Source organism: Osmia bicornis, chromosome 11 (genome assembly GCF_907164935.1).
Source record: "Osmia bicornis bicornis chromosome 11, iOsmBic2.1, whole genome shotgun sequence".
Lineage (NCBI taxonomy): Eukaryota > Metazoa > Arthropoda > Insecta > Hymenoptera > Megachilidae > Osmia > Osmia bicornis.
The window spans coordinates 5,107,486-5,127,155 of NC_060226.1; the positions used below are offsets into that span (position 1 = coordinate 5,107,486).

General features: G+C 37.4%; 5 protein-coding genes across 13 annotated transcripts in view; 3 read left to right on the top strand and 2 right to left on the bottom strand.

The window, feature by feature from the left end:
• Window positions 1–3,998: 3,998 nt before the first annotated feature.
• LOC114872410 (transmembrane protein 53) lies at window positions 3,999–7,500 on the top strand. Its single transcript, XM_029179562.2, has 6 exons — window positions 3,999–4,111; window positions 4,192–4,772; window positions 5,247–5,454; window positions 5,530–5,682; window positions 5,789–5,914; window positions 5,995–7,500. The coding sequence occupies exons 2-6, from the start codon at window positions 4,561–4,563 to the stop codon at window positions 6,271–6,273; spliced, it is 978 nt and encodes a 325-aa protein (XP_029035395.1). The 5' UTR covers window positions 3,999–4,111; window positions 4,192–4,560; the 3' UTR covers window positions 6,274–7,500.
• A 103-nt stretch (window positions 7,501–7,603) lies between these two features.
• LOC114872417 (structure-specific endonuclease subunit slx1) lies at window positions 7,604–10,178 on the bottom strand. 3 transcript variants are annotated; one of them, XM_029179575.1, is made up of 4 exons: window positions 10,099–10,178; window positions 8,725–8,890; window positions 8,586–8,637; window positions 7,604–8,317 (listed from the first exon to the last, which is right to left on the bottom strand). In XM_029179575.1, the coding sequence occupies exons 2-4, from the start codon at window positions 8,847–8,849 to the stop codon at window positions 7,760–7,762; spliced, it is 735 nt and encodes a 244-aa protein (XP_029035408.1). In that variant the 5' UTR covers window positions 8,850–8,890; window positions 10,099–10,178; the 3' UTR covers window positions 7,604–7,759. The 3 variants fall into 3 exon arrangements, with proteins under 3 accessions (XP_029035408.1, XP_029035407.1, XP_029035405.1); XM_029179574.2 differs by having other exon boundaries at window positions 8,725–8,896; XM_029179572.2 differs by lacking the exon at window positions 10,099–10,178 and having other exon boundaries at window positions 8,725–8,906.
• Window positions 9,002–14,584, bottom strand: LOC114872416 (tyrosine-protein kinase transmembrane receptor Ror2). The gene is made up of 6 exons (XM_029179571.2): window positions 14,016–14,584; window positions 13,742–13,932; window positions 13,402–13,663; window positions 13,081–13,323; window positions 12,814–13,001; window positions 9,002–12,635 (listed from the first exon to the last, which is right to left on the bottom strand). The coding sequence occupies exons 1-6, from the start codon at window positions 14,074–14,076 to the stop codon at window positions 11,634–11,636; spliced, it is 1,947 nt and encodes a 648-aa protein (XP_029035404.1). The 5' UTR covers window positions 14,077–14,584; the 3' UTR covers window positions 9,002–11,633.
• Window positions 14,585–14,784: 200 nt separating this feature from the next.
• Window positions 14,785–16,705, top strand: LOC114872404 (replication factor C subunit 4). The gene is made up of 6 exons (XM_029179556.2): window positions 14,785–14,988; window positions 15,073–15,348; window positions 15,749–16,142; window positions 16,214–16,327; window positions 16,399–16,482; window positions 16,548–16,705. The coding sequence occupies exons 1-6, from the start codon at window positions 14,876–14,878 to the stop codon at window positions 16,638–16,640; spliced, it is 1,074 nt and encodes a 357-aa protein (XP_029035389.1). The 5' UTR covers window positions 14,785–14,875; the 3' UTR covers window positions 16,641–16,705.
• A 358-nt stretch (window positions 16,706–17,063) lies between these two features.
• LOC114872442 (catenin delta-2) overlaps window positions 17,064–19,670 on the top strand; it is a 29,342-nt gene continuing 26,735 nt past the window's right edge. For 6 of the 7 annotated variants that reach the window (XM_029179632.2, XM_029179633.2, XM_029179634.2 and 3 more), the window contains exon 1: window positions 17,064–18,302. The gene's annotated coding sequence lies outside the window, so the exon portion shown is untranslated. The remainder of the gene's footprint in view (window positions 18,303–19,670) is intronic. The other variant, XR_003788767.2, reaches the window with a different exon arrangement.

Here is a 19,670-nt window from a genome sequence, read left to right on the forward strand (position 1 = left end):
TACTCTTTTTGGAGACTGTACCCGCACGCTATTATCTCCTAGCGGTGTTTCAGAAGAAACATAGGCGTCGCCTGTGATAATTCGCTGAATGTACTTTAAGGAAAAACACTTGGTTGTGTGCATAGAAAGCGCCGCTAGTCTAAATTATAGAAAATTTCTATAATTTCTTGTATTACATGAATAGTAATATGAATCAAAATCGAATAATTAAAATCACGTTCTAGATTAGTATTAATCAGTAATAAAAAAATTCAATGTATCTACGCCCTCTTACGAACAGTTTATTTTTCTATTCATAACTTTATCTCTTTTTTATAAAAATAAGAGAGAAAAATAATGAAAATTCATGATTTTCAAGGAATTTTCAGAGGCGGCAATTATAAAAGTACAGTAAAGGGAAGAAAAAGGAAATGCACTCTGTTATGGTATCCCTGAGTGGGTACGCCACTGGCTCGGCAAGTACCCCCTTGCTCTCCCTGTACGGAAAGTCTCTACCCACCATGCCACGCTATGCCGTGCTGTGCTGCGCTGTGCTACGGTTTGCCGTGCCATCCTCAACCGCGTAGCATGGCTAGTTGTTTCTTTTCTTTATTCCTTTGTCGGAAAGTCGGTGGCGAGTCTCGTTTTTAAGAGAAGAGTAGAGGGGAGGAGGCAAAAGGAAAACGACAACCGCTCAGCAGGGGCTGAGGAAGGAATGGTCGGGCCGAGGTTAGGTGGAGGGAGAGAGAGGGCCACGCAGCAAGGAGAATAAAACGTACGGCTCAAAAACTCAGTACAGACTAACCTCGAAATAAAGCCGACAACGCGCACAGCAAACCCAAGGCGTATCTATTAATAATAAACTGTTTTTCAACCGAACTCATACTCGATAAGAGCGATTCTTGGAGGGCACGATTACGCTTTGCGAACACGACACGACTTTTGCATGGCCTCCCATGCGAAAGCGTTCCAGCACCGACGACCACCGTTCCGTTTGCTGTATTATGTAATATGTTACATGCGAATACCGCGTGTATATCACGCACCGGTAAGAATGCTGTTGCATTATTAAAGAAAATTGTTCGCTCGCTTCGGTAAATAGGAAACGTGCATTCCTCGATACGGGTCATCGGTGCACTCGAAATTTCATGGTTCGAAGGGTGTACCGATAATAAAGGAAAAAAGAAAAGGATCGTAGAAAATTGATCTTTAAACTAGTACACGATTTAGAAAACTTTTACGACCATTGATGGTTAGAGGTTTGGAATCATCTCTGTTTGTTCTTCCGTGATTACTTTGAACAGTTCATTAAATACTAATCTCAATTGAACAATGTAAATATCACTTATCCTAGTTTTTCGCCGCTACCGAGTCTCGTTATCTCGATCGTGCTTATCAAACGACACTTCAACTTAGGCGTAACTTTGTCTTTCAAGCGTCACAGATAACGATCTTGATACGATCGTCTTTCAGTGTTTGCGATGCCTTGCACGATATCTGCTGCATTTATAGTATTATCGGTATCGGTGCAGTAGTCATCGACAAACTCATCCATCGTCGCGTCGACGCGTCGACGGGTACTCCTCGTTTGTCCTATGTACGTTTCCTACTTTTCGCGATCGTTTTTGTCCCCTCGACACTCGATCGTTCAGACTGTCTGCCGTACTTTCTGCCGTTACAAAAATATAACAAATCTCACGGCAAAAGTTGCGCTTTAGTAACGTACAAAGTATGTAAATGTTTAACTTCTTGAGAATTCCTGTCTGCCTTTCAAAATGCACGATCAAAGTTATACGCTTCAAAAAACATTTAATCTCTCCCCCCATGGACCATCCGAGGAAAAACGAAAGGGGAAAGGAAGCGGCTGAGGAGAGAGAGGAAGGAGATAAGGGAGGGAAGAAGGTCCACGACCGGATCTTATAATTACGCTAATTAGGCAGTAACGCGTAAAAAGAGCGGCGCGAGTATTTATCGCAAGATATCGTCGAAGATCGGCAAAGGAGGACGTCATACGACAGAGTACGACGGGAAAGGCTGTAATACAGTTTTGCCCGGAGCATCAGAAGCAACAGCAACCGCGGCAGCAAGCGAGCAAGCAACCAACAACACCGGTGTTCAAAAAGAGCCAACGTTACGTTTGCTCCGCTCTTTTTCGCCTCTGACAGACGTCTAATCTGTAGAAATTCCGTAAGCAGTTTAAAACCTACAAAAATCAAAGGAGACCGTTTATCCTTCTCTATAAAAATGAACTCTTAGGACCCTCCATAAAGCGTACACGCATCTACGTATGTGTACCATTTCGCGGATGTCGCGATCAACACCCTCGCCAAGTGGTTTCGTTCAAGCGTTTATCATAGTTATCGATGTTTCCTGTTCTATTTTTCCGCGGATGCTTAATCAGCGACCGACAAACCCATACCGAGCGTGTGTGGTTGCTACCCGTCAGAGATTTTTCTCTCATCAGGCCAGAACAGTCCGGGACTGAGCGTTTATGGGTACCTTTACTGGATGGATTCGTCGGACGGCGAGGAGGACGGCGGGTGGTAGAGAGGAAGAGGAGAAAGAGAGAGGGAGAACGTCGGCTGGATTACGGCCCGTTCGAGTCGGGTCGGGGGCGGGGGGGAAGGAGGAAGCGGTCGGCGCGTTTGATCTCAGCCGCGGGCGCCGACAAAGCGTTCATCCACTCTCCTACAACGGCGTGCTGTCTCGCGAGCAGGAGCGCGACAATGCGACTGTGCCGGGCATGGAAGAGAGACAATGGATAAAAGCGAGCCAACCGGTAAGGTAGCGTGATACGGAGCAAGAAGGAAGAGAAGCGGAAAGAGAAAGCTTGAGCAATGCCGGACGAATGGTACGCCGCGGCGCGATGGGGGAAGGGCGAAAAACACAGGGAGACCCGAGAAACATATGGTGCGACCAACAAAGAAAACGTTTGGATGGACGGAGATCGAACGAGCAGAAAAAGAGGGGCACCGAGTAAAGGGAAAAGATAAAGTACGAGAAGGCGTGCGATGAACGATGGAGAAGGAGAGAAATAGGAAACAGAGATGGATCGTAGGTAAAAGAGAAAGAGCTAGAGGAAAGGAGGGAAGTTGGTTGGAAAGAGGAAGGGGAAAAAGATCCGAAGATCCGTTCCACGATCTGGTGCTGTCGCGCTCGCTTTAGCATGGCACTGCCACTCCCTTGTGCCGACCACACCAGCTTTGCTATTAATAAATAATGCTCCGTGATCCGCATTACAACTAAAGCGGCTCGTTTCGCTCTTGGCTCTTTATTCCTGATACCTTGAACGCGTGGATACGTGCGAAACCCATGCTCTCTTCCGTATCACGTAGGATCGACGATCTTTTTTTTCAGCGAAACGTTGAATGAACCAGCCACCTCGATTCGACGAAATTCCTACAACTTTGAGGAACCTTGTACTTCCTCGTCTGAATCGTTTAAAGATACGCCGGACAGGTTCTAATCTAAAGCAACGGCGCGCGAAAGGACAAGGTTTATAGAAACCCGAAGGTTTCATCCAATATGTATTTCATAAAACTTATAAATTAAATTTATATGATTTACAAATAGTTACATTGATATAAATGAATTATTTTAATATTTTTTATGGGTGATATACATCTTATTATAGATGTATCATCCTCTATCACATGTTTTAGGTGGAGTGAATGGACATAGAGGAAGAGGAAATCCAGAGATCTCTGAAGGGACAGAATTCTTCTTGCTCAGAGGTTGGTAATATAGATTGATAGAATCTGGTTACCATCAATCGGTAACACTTACCGGCTGTATTCTGGATACACGGCAGTTGGTAACATGTATGTACCGATTTTGAAAACCTCTCGTTAGTTTCCTTCATAGCCGAGTAAGTAAGTAAGTACTTACTTATACCGCAGTTCGCCAGAGTCCATAACTGCGACGCGCAGGTTGGAAGATGGTGGGGGAACGCAGCGAGCTCTCTGCTAATCGCTTTCCACTTCGTTTGGGAGTATCGCCAATCAGGGCGAAGATGCGTACTGGAGATGCGCAAAGAACGAAAACTGGTCTTTTCGCAGTTATGGACTCTGGTGAACTGTGGTACACATATGTTGTTTATACAGTATCGAGCATGGTATGTTTCCCAAAGCTGGTATCCTTTTCAAAATTCAGCTAAATAGCAAAAGAGACAGGCGCAAAACGGACCAACGTTCCTTACATGTTTAACGAAAGCCCGACAGTCTATTATTGCCTGTCAGAAACGAAAAAATCGGCGAAAATCAACATTCGCATCGACCAACGGAAGTTCACGGAAAGCATTCTCTAGGAGTCCTCGATCGCAAAGGTGGAGGTCCACATCCGTGATACAACCTAACTTTAGCGGAAGCTTTCAGTATCGATCGGACGGCAGCTGATACTCTCGACGACGACGACGACGACGACGCAAGCTCGACTCGTGACGAGGATCCATCGAGGTAGAGGGGTAATCAGTTTATCCTCCCTCTCGTTGCCGCTGTTTGGTTCCTCCTCTCTTTCCTTTTGTTGCGGTCTTTCCCTCTTTTTCTCGCATCCTCGCGAGGAAGAGGACGAGAAGTAGAAAAGATGAGCGATCAAGAGGATCTCGACTACTACATCATGTTCCCGTCGTCTCCGTCGTTCCCGAAAACTCCCACGGTGACCACTGGGAGCCAGGATCAGGGAGAGGAATACGTGTTCGTGTACCAGGAGGAGCGGCCAGTTGTTGTGCTGCTAGGATGGGCCGGCTGCAAGGACAGATACTTGGCCAAGTACAGCGCGATGTACGAGGAGAAAGGGTATTGAAATTTGTTAAGTGACTATTTAATTAATATCCCTGAAATGACGAGATTACAGCTAATCGTTACCGTTAAACATTTGTGCTAAAAGGCTTTGAGGATTGCGATAAAGGGATGAACGTTCACCAAGTGTTGTTATTACCGTATGGTAATGTCGAGAAAAATACGTCCGATTGGCATGGAAAGGGCATGGAAGATAGCAATCCGAACACCGTGTTGTAGAGTAAATTTCTTTAATCCATTCGCATGTTTCTAGCGACCTACGCATTCAAATATCTATATTTGTCTACCAATGGCTTGTTCGTGGCAATATTCAAGTCTTTGTGTATCAATGACGGTAATTAAGCATTTAACAGAGTTCGATTATGATATAAATACTGTAATTTTAAAGAAATTAAGTCCAAAGAAAAAATTCGCGTTATTTTATAAGTGTATCTTGAAAGTAAGCTACTTCTACTTCATTCATCTTTTAAGCTGTATCACGCTACGGTACACGGCGCCGGTAGAATGTCTATTCTGGCGAAGGGACAAGATGCCTTACATCGGCAAACGATTGATCCAGGTGATCACAGACAAAAGTTTAGATCAGTACCCGATATTCTTTCACGTCTTCAGCAACGGTGGCGCGTTTCTCTACCAGCACGTAAGCCTTGCGATGCAACAAGCTAACACGCCGTTGAAGGTAAAGGAAAATACGTATCTTTAGCTCTTAAAACAATTCTATAACTGGTGTTTCACGGGTCTATTGAAATTAAAGGTGAAAGGTGTGATATTCGACAGTGCACCAGGTGAAAGAAGATTGACTGCTCTCTTCAAAGCAATCAGCGCGATTATCGGAGGACATCCAGTTTTAAATATACCCATGTCATTCTTCATTACGATCTTCCTTTCTGTACTTTGGTTCTTCGAGGTACGACTGATCATACTGCATTCTATTTTACTCTATCTCTTTTACATTGATTAACAATGTCGTTCAGTAACGATCTGCAAAACTGCGTAACAAGTTACTTATTTAGGTGATCGCGCACGCTTTTGGACTCGGTTATCCAGTGCAAACGAATCCGATCGCTCTTGCAGAGGAAGCCTATTCTTGGCCCCAATTGTTTCTTTACTCAAACACCGACACTTTAATACCAGCATCGGTACGTGTCAATCGAGAAACATTTTCATTTGTAAATTCCTGAGATAGGAACGAATGGACTTATTGTAATCCTGTTTCAAGGATGTTGAAAAGTTCGCCAGCCGACGCGCAGAACGTGGCGTTCGAGTGCAATTGGTGCTCTTCACAAATTCTCCGCACGTTAAGCATTATGCTACTTATCCAGACGTCTACGTGAACACCGTCTGTAGTTTCATGCATGAATGTTTGGGCTCGCCGAACTTAGGAAACCTGGACTCGCCTCAAGATCACGGCGAAGATAGCTCTCAAAGTTACGATGCTCTGCCGGGTCTCACCAAGAGAGTTGTACTACCTCACAAGGCCGCTCCGCAAGTAAATTAGAGAAAAATCGCGTATTGCGCGATGTTGCATGTATGTACATACGCCCAGGTGCGATTTAAGTTTCTCGCGATTAAGAGGAAGGGTAGGGAAGAATATTGGACAAACCTAAGGAAAGCCTAACACAGAACTTCCTGTCTTCGCAAGGAAACAACATGGATAAATAAGGCAAATAGTAGGAAATTCCTTCTTCTACACTTTCCCTTAATTAAAAGAAGCCTTAATTGCACGAGATTGATGACTATGTGCAAAAAGGTGGACAAACTGGAAGACCGAGAAGATCGAAGTATCATTTGCTTTTGGACGGTGTTGGATCTTGATTATTCATATTACTTTGTGATCTAATGAATCATTAAGTAATACCAATTGGCACAAACTGTATTTTTGTAGAATTGTTAAAGATTTATAATGAGCTCGACTTCTCTATTCTCCTTTTGTCCTCTTATATTTGTTTCGTATTTCCTTCGTATCTTCCAGTTTCTTCCCTTACCGTGTGTCCCTGAACGTCGATGGTGCCTGAACTTTGCAAATCGACAAAATTGCGTTTCTTTTAGAAGAAAATAAACACACAATACATTCGGTCTGTCGTTCAATCGTGTACGATTATTAGGTGTACAAATTGATTCAGTGTCTTTTCTTTGTTAATTAAAAGTTTATTTTTAAAAAGGTAACTTCAACTATTCGAATAATTATCGTTGTTATCAAAGGCTTGCGCTACAAAATAGCGTAATGCTAAAGGCATCGAGTTACAATTTGTACATCTAATGTTTTGAATGTTTGATGAATGGAATAACGTTGCGTAACACTCCCGATTTCCTTGTTCGAAATCCCGTAATCTCGTGTAGTGAGTTATCAAAGACTCTAGATGCACTTGACAGCAAACTAAAAAGAAGAACTTAAAATTAGAAACCTAGACGCTTGCTGATACGATTAAAGTGCGCACGAGAGATATACGTCATTAATTGAAATTTCAAGGAATAATTAATTTCGCGATGTTTCAATTGGGACGTAATAACAAGTTCGCACAAAAGGATCAAGCTGGTCTTGATTTAGCTTTTGATTTAATTGCTGTGTAATTAAGTATCGATGAAACGGAGGAATTTTCTTGTATCCTACACTATCAAATAATGTTACGTCTGTGCATATACACATATGCGTGTAAACACACAAATATATAAATATATATATTTTGATCTGTCGATTAGTTATGAATAAAGACTGATAAATGTACGGAATTTGTCGTTCTCTTACATATAAACACTTGTTTAAAATTAACAAGTGATGCAGCATTAAAAATAAATTTCCATTAATGATATATAATGAAATTTAAATATTCATCTTTTCATATAATTTATTTTAAGTAAAAATACAAAGTTAACACAAGCATCAGTTGTAAAACTATAAAAATTTCTTTATTTATAATACTTTAAGTTTCTTATCTTATAATAGAATTACTAAACCATATGTACAATTCAAAATATGTATATCATTAATCTGATGCATAATTATCAGTTATAGAAATTTCTTGTAAATTTTCATAACAACCAATCTTTTTTCTAATTAAATCCCCCCATAAAACATTAGTATTACAAGTAGGACAGATGCCTTCAATTGGTAAAATCATATTATCTTTACAAAATACTTTAGCCAGACAAATTAAATGAGCTTCTAAAAGACAGTTAGGTTTTATACAAGTAACTAATTCTTTTTTTTCTAAAACCAAACCACATATAGAACAAACTGCAGATGATTTCTCTAATGTTTGAGTTCCATTTAATTCCTCATCATTAGCCTTCTTGATTTTTTGAGAAATAACTTTACCACAACATATAGGCATATGCATTGGGGCTGAAATACAGTAAGAGTATTCTTGAAAAAATTCATAGTCCAACCAACGTATTGTCAAGGGTAAACGACACCAAGGTCCAACTTTTAACATTTCTGATAGAACTATTAAATGATATTCAAATACTCTCTGGCGTGACTTTTTCTTAGGGATGTGTTTAAGACGTCTACTAACATAAGGATGTTGCCAAGCCCATTCAAACTAAAAATAAAAATGAATTCATTTTCAAATATAACTATACTTGATATTACGAGAGTCCATAACTGTCCGTAACTAAAAGACGCGCAGGTTGGAAGATGGTGGGGGGACGCAACGAGCTCTCCGCCAATCGCTTTCCACTTCCTCTAGAAGTATCGCCAATCAGAGCGACAATGCGCAGAAAAGAACGTAAACTGGTCTTTTTGCAGTTATGGACTCTCATGACATCAAGTATTCATTATCTTATTTTTGTTACTTCAGATAAACATACTCTAAGTGCAGATGTACTATTTGGAAATCCATGAATAATTAATACCATGTTCCTAAAAGAAAAAAAATATTTCATCAATTACAGAAACCAAAGTTTTCTAATTAAAAACTGTATAATTAACTATTAATTTTATACTTACCATGGTCCCCTGTTACTTGTTTTCCATGCTCCTTTATGCTCCTTTCCAGCATTATGTTGTTTGAGTCTACGTCGAGGATCAACTGTATATCCTATATAAGTTCTTCCTTTATATTTTGGATTCATACAATATAATAAATATACTCCATAAAAATGTTCTATAACCTCTGCATCTTCCATTTTAAAATTCACAGCATTTGATACACGGCATCAGAAACGAAATAGGTTAAATGTAACAATGAAATTATGAACTTTGGAGTTGTTTAATGAAATGTAAATTCCAAGATATTATGAAAGTTTATTTAATTAACTGTGATTTCATAACATAAATACAATTAGAAAGGAACAAAGAATGCCCGATATAGTGCTGTATCATGCGGACAACTCTTTTAAAATAATTTTTAACAAAAAATACAACCGATACAACTTATACTTCATTTCTACAACAAAATGCACTAAAAAGTATGAAATAATTTCTATTTCCTAATGAAATTGAGTAACGTCCTTCTTTTTCGAAGTCGGTTAAAAAATTAAAATAATCGGCATCTGTTGAATTAAATGGTTTTCGTTTATTTCTTTCATAGTTAAACTTTTTATTTACCATTTAAAATAGAGTATCGAGGAATCTCTATGTTCTTAAAGATTAGATTAGTTTGTTGTACATAAAATTCAGAATAGATTCTACATTGTCAATAAAACATTTGAACCTAACGAATGATATAATACCAGAAATTTCTTGTTTGGTCATAGACAATACGTTTTGTACGCATTGTGGCAGTATGATATCATGTACACACTACTTACACGGGATACAAATACACAGATGTAAGAGCACAAACTTTGTAGAAATGTTTTCTTTTTCTTTTGCACAATATAAAAGTTGTATATATAAAGATTTATGGAAGAGCATTTGAAATATTGCATTCACACTTTTTGCATGTTTGTTAATGCTCAACCAAGAATATTATACGAAAACGTAAAGCTTATACATCTAGTGCAATGTATACTCATTAATTTCTCCCCAAAATAATTGAACAGATATTCATCAGTTCCAAATGAATATGCTCTTTATAATACTTAGAAGTTGTTACAAAAATACTGATAATAGCAAATATAATAGTAAAAAGTAGCAGCAGTCATGATATTATTTAGGAAACGAAATTAAATTATATCACAATATTGGAGTACAAGTAATATTAGGAAAATGTGAACTGAATCCTGTATTTCAGAGATAAGAATTTTGTTACTAAAAAATCTATCATATAGTAATTTAAATTGTATGTTGCAATTGAAACATTCATTTAAATATCATTTATAGCACAATAATGATTTACTTTCAAACCTTATCTATAACAGTTGCACAGTATACACTCACTTAATGTTTTCTTTTAGTGTAACATTCTTCATAATAGCTTTTAATGATATTTTTCGTACATTAAATAGGCTATATTTTTGGTACAGCAACGATCTAACATCTAACAATGAAGGACAGTTTACATATAACGTTGCTAAATATAAACTCATTTTTTTTTATAGCCAAATTGTTCACATACTTATATAAATTCAGTATTATCTGTCTTAGGCATTAGCAAAACATGTTTCTTGCTTTATATATATATATATTTACTTTTATATATATAGGAAAGTTTATTTGTTCTTTGTAACGTAATGTTAAGTCCCTTAGAGTATTTTTGTTCTAATCAAGGAAGGAAATATTCCAAATACATTTGTTAGTACATACAATTACACGTATAAATACATATGCATACAGTTTTGAGTAGATCAACAAGTGTAACTTAATATGCACTTTAGTCTTGCACAAAAAGATATAAAAGAGAAATGAAGTTAAAGACGAAAGGAGCTTTTTGTATTCATAAATTACATTAAATTTTACTTCAGTTAAAAAATGCATTATCAGTCTTCATATTTTCAATCATAACTAACTAAAGTTTCGGCATATAAAAGCACAGAAACATGTACGTATTATTGAGAACATGTTCCATGAAAAATTTAATCATATCTTTTGAAAAAGAGCAACAGCAATACTGTATTTTTTAAGCATCTTTCTATTTTTTCACAAGTTATAAACAAGCTGATAGCAACACACAAATTATTTGCCTTGCACATTGAGTTTTGGATTCTTATTACTTATATAATAATCATTCTATTATAATACTACCACTGAATTCTTTGTATCGTTATGTTTCGTTCTTACCATTATATTGTTTGGACTGCCATAAATATGTACTTTGTTGTTTTTTTTGTGGCAGTTAGTAACATGTTATATTGTAAAATTCGTTGACGGAATGCACAAAATCACAATAGACAGAACATAAATGCAATATCAAAATCTACATATATGTGAAAGATTGCTTTAAAATCATCATACACCTCAATCACATATCTGTGTTGTCCATATATACCAGTCTTCAATTCTTTAGTTTCAATATAGATTTAAATAAATATTAATAAATATAAATAATTAGAAATATTGGAATCTAAAGGAGCATTAGTGATAACTACCCTTACATAGTATTTAAATTTGTTAATATAATAACTGTAAACATGATTTTAAAATAATTTAGAAAAAATGTACTTAATAAAAAGAAAGAATATATATATGTACAAAAATTCCGTGTAAATTAAGTAGAAACACTGAAATAATGTATTCACTTTGTGTGATACATTTATGTACCCATTCTTTTGAACATAATTACTTGCCAATATGCGTCAATATTAAAACATCTCTCGTAAATATTTCATTTAATAAGGCTACATAACAAATATAACAAAGGCAGTTATGTATAACATTTAAATATAACTTACTACTTACCTTTATTTCTATATAAATATCACTTACTTTATAATTGTATGGATAATATAGTTCTCCATTCGAAATTTTTATCAGATTCAAACGTGAATACGTAATGGTACACTGTCCGACTTATTCTCAGCTTCCAAATTGTGCTTTATAGCATCAAGGGTATTATAAATCGTTCTGAATGTAGGCCTGTCTGATGGTCTTCTGTTCCAACAGAGTTTCATTAGGTCGTATATCGCTTGTGGAGTGTTTTCAGGGCACTGTAGTACATTGCCTTCTTTAATGTATTGTACAACTTCTTCGTGTGTCATTCCGTAATAAGGCTGAAGTGCAAAACTAAATATCTCCCACAAGCATACCGCGAAAGCCCATACATCGGACTCGACGGTGTATTTATTGTATAATATGCTTTCTAGAGGCATCCATCTAACTGGAATAGCATCTTGTTCGTCGCCCTTGTAATAATCTTGCAGATAAATTTTTTGTGACAATCCAAAGTCTGCTATTTTCACGATCATTTGGTCATTGATCAGACAATTTCTTGTCGCAAGATCTCGATGAACGAATTTTCGATCTGACAAGTATACCATTCCTGATGCAACTTGTAGCGCGATATTGATCAAGTCCATGTGTGACAAACGAGAGTCCGTAAAGTGTTCGTCTCTTTCCAGACTTCGAATGATATAGTTTCCCGGAGAACAAGATCGTAGAAACTCGTTTAAATCACCGCGACCCATATACTCGAAAAGGAGACACATCGGTCGCCCCAAAGCGCATACACCTAATAATTTGACAATGTTTGGATGATCGAATTCGGCGAGAAGGCATGCTTCTCGTTCAAAGTCCTTGAGCAAATCTTCTGATGCTTCCTCCTTTAACATTTTTACCGCAACATTTGTGAATTCTTCACCCGGAATAAGACCAGGCGCTTTTGCTTGAAATACTCTGCCAAAAGCACCTTGTCCTAAATCTCGAACGTAAATAATGTTATTTCGCGGGAATTCGAGCTTTTCTAATTTAGGATTTAGTTGTGCACTCGTCTTGTGGTATGCATCATTACTTGGCAATTTGTCTAAATCGATACTGACATACTGGAAGTTACATATAATACATGTTACTATCATTCTAATCACTAGGGGTTAATAAGAAATGTACATATGATACACGCAATCATTAAGACTAGACTCGGTATTATTTTTTCTAGGTCTTATATGTTCAAATTACGAAATATAATGTAACATTTATATGGATCTCTTATTTTTAACATACCTGATTTTCTGTTGGGTTGTATCCTTGATGTCTCTTATGAAGTCTGTGACTCAAAATAATCGATAATAAAGTTCCAGTTATTATTACAAATCCTAATGAAGATACTATTAATATAAACATTGGAGTAAATAATGTATTCATTGCTAAATCCTTTGAATCTACTTCAAGTACTTTACTTGTTACATTATCTGTATTGAAAATAAAAAAACATACAGTAAGTTATACAGTTATTTACAGAAAATATTAAATAAAATACCGAGTATATACCGCATATAGGAATATCACAATGTTCCCATCGTTTTACAGGATCCATGGTGAAACACCATGGTGTTGGTTCATCTCCACCTGCATTTCTACAATAATTTTCTCCATAACGAATTTGAGGGAAGACATCTGGTGGCCTGTCATGACTGTGCGGTACTTGTGCATTCCATGACTGACAATCCAAGCCAAATTTTGTTTTATTTACTTTACCCATATAAAATCTACCATTGCCTTTAATACAGTCATCTGGAAACAATAAATAATTAAGACCTTGGTGCTATCTATGTTTAATTATCCTAAAAAAAAATGTTTAATTTGCTTTACATGTAACAAGAGTTTCATTCATATCAGTTAAATTTATATGAGAACATGTCATTTTTCCTTTAACTACTTTTGGCAGTGATTCACATTCTGGTAATGTAAAATGTCCCCTTGATCTGATGTAAATATCTCTTTGCTTGTTGTCTTCTATCATTGCCCAATCATTAAAACAGAACTGATGACGTACAGCCATACAATCTTCATAACATAATGGTAGGCCAACTGAGTTAGGACATTGTGGAAAAGCATACATACATAGCATTTTCTATAATAATTGAAACATTGATATTATATTTCTTTGTAACACCAAATTACATGACTCTGCTGTTTTAAAGTAGATTACCTCTGCAGCTGAACGACATGGCTCAACAAGCCTCTGTATCAGTTCCTCCCACAAATTGGTTGTAATACGTTCGTTCAGCCAACCACCAGGGTTATCATTAGAATCATTAAACCATACTTTTCCAATTCCAGTTAAATATTTCTTGCAAATCTGTCCATTATATTGTGCACAATAACCTTGTGATTCAGGTTCTAAAAACATCAAAAATGTGAATTAATGATACTTCCTTCTAAACTCAGCATATTCTTTATGCTATACTTTTTCAAATACATACTGGTTTGTGCAGAACTGAAATGCAAAATAATTGCTACTAGGGAAACAATCCAGAACACCATTATTTACATATAATAGTTGAAAGAACGTCAAGAAAATATATCACATGTTTAAAACAAAATTCATCACGATGAAAAATTCGTTGACACCAGTGTTTATTTAATTAATACTAAATCGTATCAAATTCATGGTACAAATCAAACATTTCTTAATACACAGTGGATTAGGATACTTCATTCTAGGCGCTAATTTAACTTTCACGCGTTTATTGGTGTACTCAGTAACCACTGAATGAATATTGCAATTATCGATTGTAATTTTTTAAACCGTTTTCAATGGGGGCAATACAATAATTCAACAAAAATAAAGTTAGCGTACTAAGCTATAGTATCGAGCACATAATTCGTTGTATAAAAAGATGAACAAACTATTCGCAAACAAATCTTTCTGTAACATACATATAATTAGCTATTACAGTTAATTTTCCTCTTTATTTACAACATTAGTAGATGAATAAATAGTAAATTTTCTCCTTTTGTAACGAATGTGAGTAACTGCTAATTTAACAGAAATTTGGAACTAGGATGGTGTTTGCATTCAGCCACCAAAATTAATAATACGTATTATTTATTAAACCATTACGATTATTAATCTTCATTATAAAAGCAATAAACCTAATATTAGTTACAGTGTTGAAAGCAGTTACAACTTTATTATCCATGAAAGTATAACAAAAGTAATTTGTTATAGGAAATTTTATTCAAAGTGTTGGTATAAATGCATTTAGCAAAATACGCGGGAATGAATTTTGCTCCATTAATTGAAATGTATCCAAAGAGCAAGGTGTGAAACAAGAGGATCATGCAAGCTTTCTTAAAGACAGGAAAATTAGGTACCGAAGCGCCTAAAAAGCCTTCGACTTCACGTACAAAAGAGAAACGTAGTGGGCCTCCACCACCATGGGTAGAGAAATAGTAAGAATTCACTGATGTAACCTCAATCATAATAGCCTTAGAATCTTTGTTATACATATATTAAGCTCTGTTTTATTTCCATAGCCGACCAAAAACTGTGGAAGATGTTGTTGAACAAGGAGAAGTAGTGGAGGTATTGCGACAATGCTTAAGTGGTAGTGACTTTCCAAATTTATTATTCTATGGTCCACCTGGAACTGGCAAAACAAGTACTATATTAGCAGCAGCTAGGCAATTGTTTGGTAGTCTTTACAAAGAAAGAATATTAGAATTAAATGCTTCTGATGAAAGAGGTATCCAGGTTGTGAGGGATAAGATTAAGTCCTTTGCACAGCTTACAGCTGGTGGCATGAGGGATGAGTAAGTTCACTTGTTTCCATAAAAATATTAAAATATTTTTCATTATTAAATGCCAATGATGTGTATAGTAAAAGGTCTGAGAGTTACATTGAAGTAATGCACATATGGATTGTTGGAGGAATGTAGTTGTTATCAGGAGTTATAATCAAGTATTTTAATAACTCTTATTACCAACTAAAAAGCAAGATGCTATGTGTAGGCTATCAAAGGTATCATGAAGTTTTAAACTTTTGAGCCTGTATTAGAAGCAGACAAATAAAATGAGGTTTCTTCAAATATCTTATGTGCTACTTCTGTAATTTCAATGATAACAACTTAAATCTGAGGCATATTATATGCAATACTTAATAGTATAATGTTCAGACAATTTCTATCTCATAATAGTAATGTTTTATTTCAGTGGAAAACGTTGCCCTCCTTTCAAAATTATTATCTTGGATGAAGCGGACAGTATGACTGCTGCCGCACAAGCAGCGCTTCGTCGTACTATGGAAAAGGAGTCCCACAGTACCCGTTTCTGTTTAATTTGTAATTATGTATCAAGAATTATACAACCACTCACTTCGCGTTGTACGAAATTCAGATTCAAACCACTGGGAGAGGAAAAGATTGTTGAGAGATTAGAGTATATATGCAAAGAAGAAGGTTTAAAAACAGATAAACCTGTTTTATTAAAAATTGTTGAAGCCTCAGGTGGAGATTTGAGACGTGCTATCACTTGTCTACAGTCTATTACAAAATTGAAGGGCAAAGATATTGAGATTACTGTTGATGATATTGTTGAAATTATTGGGGTAATGCATAATTCTTTGCTCATAGTATGAAGAGTAACAATTCATGTTATCATAAAATGAGATGATTACAGATTGTCCCTGAAAAGTGGATTGATGAATTGTTGGAAGTATGTAAAACAAAAGATTATAGTAAAGCTGAGGCATTTATTGATGAGTTTATGTTAGAAGCATATGCTGCATCTCAAGTAAGGCCTTTTGCTATAAGTAAGTATTTCTTAAAATAATGCAGTATTCTGAATTCTAATAATTTTTATAGGTGATTGAACAGCTTAGCGATAGGATCATATATTCCAATGAGTTTACAGATAAACAGAAAGCTTTAATTGCAGATAGACTAGGGGTAAGTATTTGAAGTTATTTCCCATGTGAAAAATAGCATATAGTATTCATTTTCTATTATTTTAGGAATGTAATTACAGACTGCTAGATGGTGGAAGTGAATACATACAGCTTATAAATCTTTGTTGCGGTATTATAAAAGCATATGAATTAGAATAGAGTGTATCAGAGACATGATCTTTTCAAACATTTTTCTATGCCAATAAATATTTATTATATTTTTATATTCCAACTATGATATATCTATTTTCCAAAATAAAATATTGAAATTACAAATTTCATGTTCCCTGTACGCATCTAGTATTCCTAGTATTTATTTCTCATTTTCTACTAGCTAGGAAATTCTTGTTTTTACACTAAATGTTCACAAGGTACGACATTTTATTCCTCTAGCAATTTTTAAGCAGGTATATACATGTTCTAAAAGAATACCCCTTGTTGAAATGATATCAACGGCAATACGACTAATAAATCAATGAAGATAATGAAACGTAATATGTTCTAGGGGAGAGACGATTTCCGTCTTATAAACGCAGCTTTACTGCGCACTCTGTCGGCGAATTGATGGCGACGACGCCACGGTTTGAGAGCCACTGCGTTCGGCGTGTAGGGGCGTCGTTGCTGCGTGCAATGTGTATCGTGTAGGCGTTGGCGAGGAGGAGACAAGTCGGGGATGTGTCCGTAAAAAAACTTGCGGTTTCTGCGTACTCTGCCGCACGTGCACGCTCGAAATCGTGTTCCGCGAACCAGGGATAGCCGACGAAATTTTATTATGAGCCCGTATCGGCCGGGACTGTCGCGCGAACGGGCCTAACAATTACGGTCAGGAAAAAAAAGTGCAGCCAGTGCTCCGTATTCTTTCGTTTCTCACAAAGAGCCACGTATCGCGCGTGTATACCTCTGTTTCTTGTCTATTGAAACGAAGAAAAACGAATTCAAAAAGGAAATCGTCGATTCGACCGGAGGAGAACGAACGACCAAGTACAGAAACGACGCTCGTATCAGGATGCCAGGACGTCTTCGAAGGGCCATTGAGACGACCAGTGTTACTCGCGCGAGTTAATTTCAATTCCATCCGTGAGAGACGAGATTCGTACAGTCTTGAACAACGTACGAATTATTAGCTGGAGAAAGAAACAGGGCGAGACGGAGGAGAGAAACCCGAGCGGAGAGCGTGTGTACAGGAGATGTTTGAAATCTCGAAAAGAGATCCTGGTGCGGGAGGATTCGACTATCAGCGGCTACGATCGAACGTATTATCGCACGCTGGATTCTTCGGCGTGTGAGACGGCAATCACCGGTCGTAAGGATTTCTTCGTGTGAACGCGGCTGACTGTGTGCGTGTTTTTCCCGGCGAGGAAATCTCGGCTCTGCGGCGGCGGCGGCAGCGACGGTGTCTGCTGGCATGAGATTTTATTGTCGCTCAGTCGGCACGCTTTCGTGGAACTATCAACGCCGAATACACGCCACGCAATTCGTACGATTTTTTTAGCGTGGCATTTTTCCTTGTCTCTCGAAGGAAATTGACTAACTGGCGAGAAGAGAATACGTTCCAAAAAAGATTTTCCGAGTGGTATTCGTATTCTTCCGTTCGCGTTCGATGCTCAACGATAGTATTATTACACGAGTGACAGTACGATTCGTACCGACGTAAGAGAATCCCGATTCGCGTGCGTGAACGGATTGTGCAGCAGGAACGTGGTGTGGTAGACAAGGAGGGTGGATGACGAATTCGTGTATTCGTCGCCGGTATTAAGTCGTGCGTCAAAGCTTCTTGGAATGTGACGGGTGACTCCCAGCGTGGGAAATATCGTAGAAAAGGTAAGCGTTTTGAACATGGCAACGAGTCGATCCGCTTCTCTGAATCGACTCCGTAACGCGATACGAACTGTCACTGGAACAGTGTTTAACGGTACTCGATTCTAACCTGTAAACACGATCGCGTAGAAATAGCATTTGGGATTAAATCGAGGAGTCTGAAGGTAAGAATACACTGGGGATGCTAGCCAATAAAGAGAAGGCATTCTACGCATCCATAAGGGTGTCTCAACCACTATACGTCCATGAAATTTATAGGATGTATGACTGTAAACAAAGGAACGATAATTAATATCAAACAAAATCATCGGCATTTGAAAAAAGTCGTATATCATTTTTTATCGTTCTCGTTTGTTAACTATGACGCTTTGAAATGGAGAAATATTGCACCACTTGAAATCGATTTGATGCGCGATAATCGCGCGTCGATAATCGATTCTGAATCAGGATAACGTTGGGGTTGATTCGACTCTCGTTTTAATATTGATGTCCCGTCGATCAAGAGACAAATTTGATGCGATTTTAACCGGTGCAACGCGACTGGCATTAAGAAGCCGTGCAGGAATGAAACAAACTCTTGGTTGTCAACGACACCGGTATCATTGTTCGGTCGAACGATCGGCTTTTGAAAAAAAAAAAAAAAATCTTCGGCCGCGGCAGTAGTCGACTGTACGATTGTACAGGCACTTGTTACTCCATACAATGCTTTTTCTCGAGAGTAGGCGCAGGCTTTGTTTTTGTTTTGAAGCGTACACGACACCCGATGCCGCGCGTCCTCCGCACGCCTGCCAACGTAATTCAAAGTGGTAGCATTCAGCGACCTGACTTATGCCTCCCTTTGAGGACGCATAGCCGGGTTAAAGTACACCGATACGTTTTGATCTTTCTATGAAAAGATGAACCAAATGTGTACATTCTATGCAATTGTGCCAGAGTAAAGAGCTCCATAAAGGTTAGAAACAGAATGAAAGAAAAATCTAACCTATGATTGAATGGTTGCGAACTATAGTTAGGTTAGGTTAACTTGTACTCTTTCACAATAACGCACTGTATATATATATTTAATGCAATAACAAAGGCAGTATTTTATTCACAAGATGATAAGGTGTTAAACTACTTGAAAAGGAGTCGTTATTGTGAAAGGTACCTTTTGAAAGGTAACGTGAGAACGCGATATAGCCCGTTGCCCAAGCAAAGGAATTAATTTTTTATGGAAAATAGGATCACACGGCGAGACGCGCGGCAATTAACGATGGAAACGGTTTCCCGTCCGTTTTTGCTACTATGATTACGTTTCCAACAAAATTCAAATCGAGAAGGTACTATGTAACCAAGTGTTATAGAATTATCTCGAAAAATCGTTCGCAATCG

What these genes read in the sequence shown, in the direction of transcription:
- LOC114872410 (XM_029179562.2), top strand. Translation starts at nt 4,561, where the DNA reads ATGAGCGATCAAGAGGATCTCGACTACTACATCATGTTCCCGTCGTCT. An exon ending in CTGTACTTTGGTTCTTCGAG is followed by an intron (nt 5,683 to 5,788) that starts GTACGACTGATC and finishes TTACTTATTTAG; the next exon opens with GTGATCGCGCACGCTTTTGG. An exon ending in ACACTTTAATACCAGCATCG is followed by an intron (nt 5,915 to 5,994) that starts GTACGTGTCAAT and finishes TCCTGTTTCAAG; the next exon opens with GATGTTGAAAAGTTCGCCAG.
- LOC114872417 (XM_029179572.2), bottom strand. Translation starts at nt 8,903, where the DNA reads ATGGAAGATGCAGAGGTTATAGAACATTTTTATGGAGTATATTTATTA. An exon ending in ACAAGTAACAGGGGACCATG is followed by an intron (nt 8,638 to 8,724) that starts GTAAGTATAAAA and finishes TTTTTCTTTTAG; the next exon opens with GAACATGGTATTAATTATTC. An exon ending in ATAGTACATCTGCACTTAGA is followed by an intron (nt 8,318 to 8,585) that starts GTATGTTTATCT and finishes TTTTATTTTTAG; the next exon opens with TTTGAATGGGCTTGGCAACA.
- LOC114872416 (XM_029179571.2), bottom strand. Translation starts at nt 14,076, where the DNA reads ATGGTGTTCTGGATTGTTTCCCTAGTAGCAATTATTTTGCATTTCAGT. An exon ending in TTTCAGTTCTGCACAAACCA is followed by an intron (nt 13,933 to 14,015) that starts GTATGTATTTGA and finishes TGATGTTTTTAG; the next exon opens with AACCTGAATCACAAGGTTAT. An exon ending in GAATGAAACTCTTGTTACAT is followed by an intron (nt 13,324 to 13,401) that starts GTAAAGCAAATT and finishes TATTGTTTCCAG; the next exon opens with ATGACTGTATTAAAGGCAAT.
- LOC114872404 (XM_029179556.2), top strand. Translation starts at nt 14,876, where the DNA reads ATGCAAGCTTTCTTAAAGACAGGAAAATTAGGTACCGAAGCGCCTAAA. An exon ending in CCACCATGGGTAGAGAAATA is followed by an intron (nt 14,989 to 15,072) that starts GTAAGAATTCAC and finishes TTATTTCCATAG; the next exon opens with CCGACCAAAAACTGTGGAAG. An exon ending in AAGCATATGCTGCATCTCAA is followed by an intron (nt 16,328 to 16,398) that starts GTAAGGCCTTTT and finishes TAATTTTTATAG; the next exon opens with GTGATTGAACAGCTTAGCGA.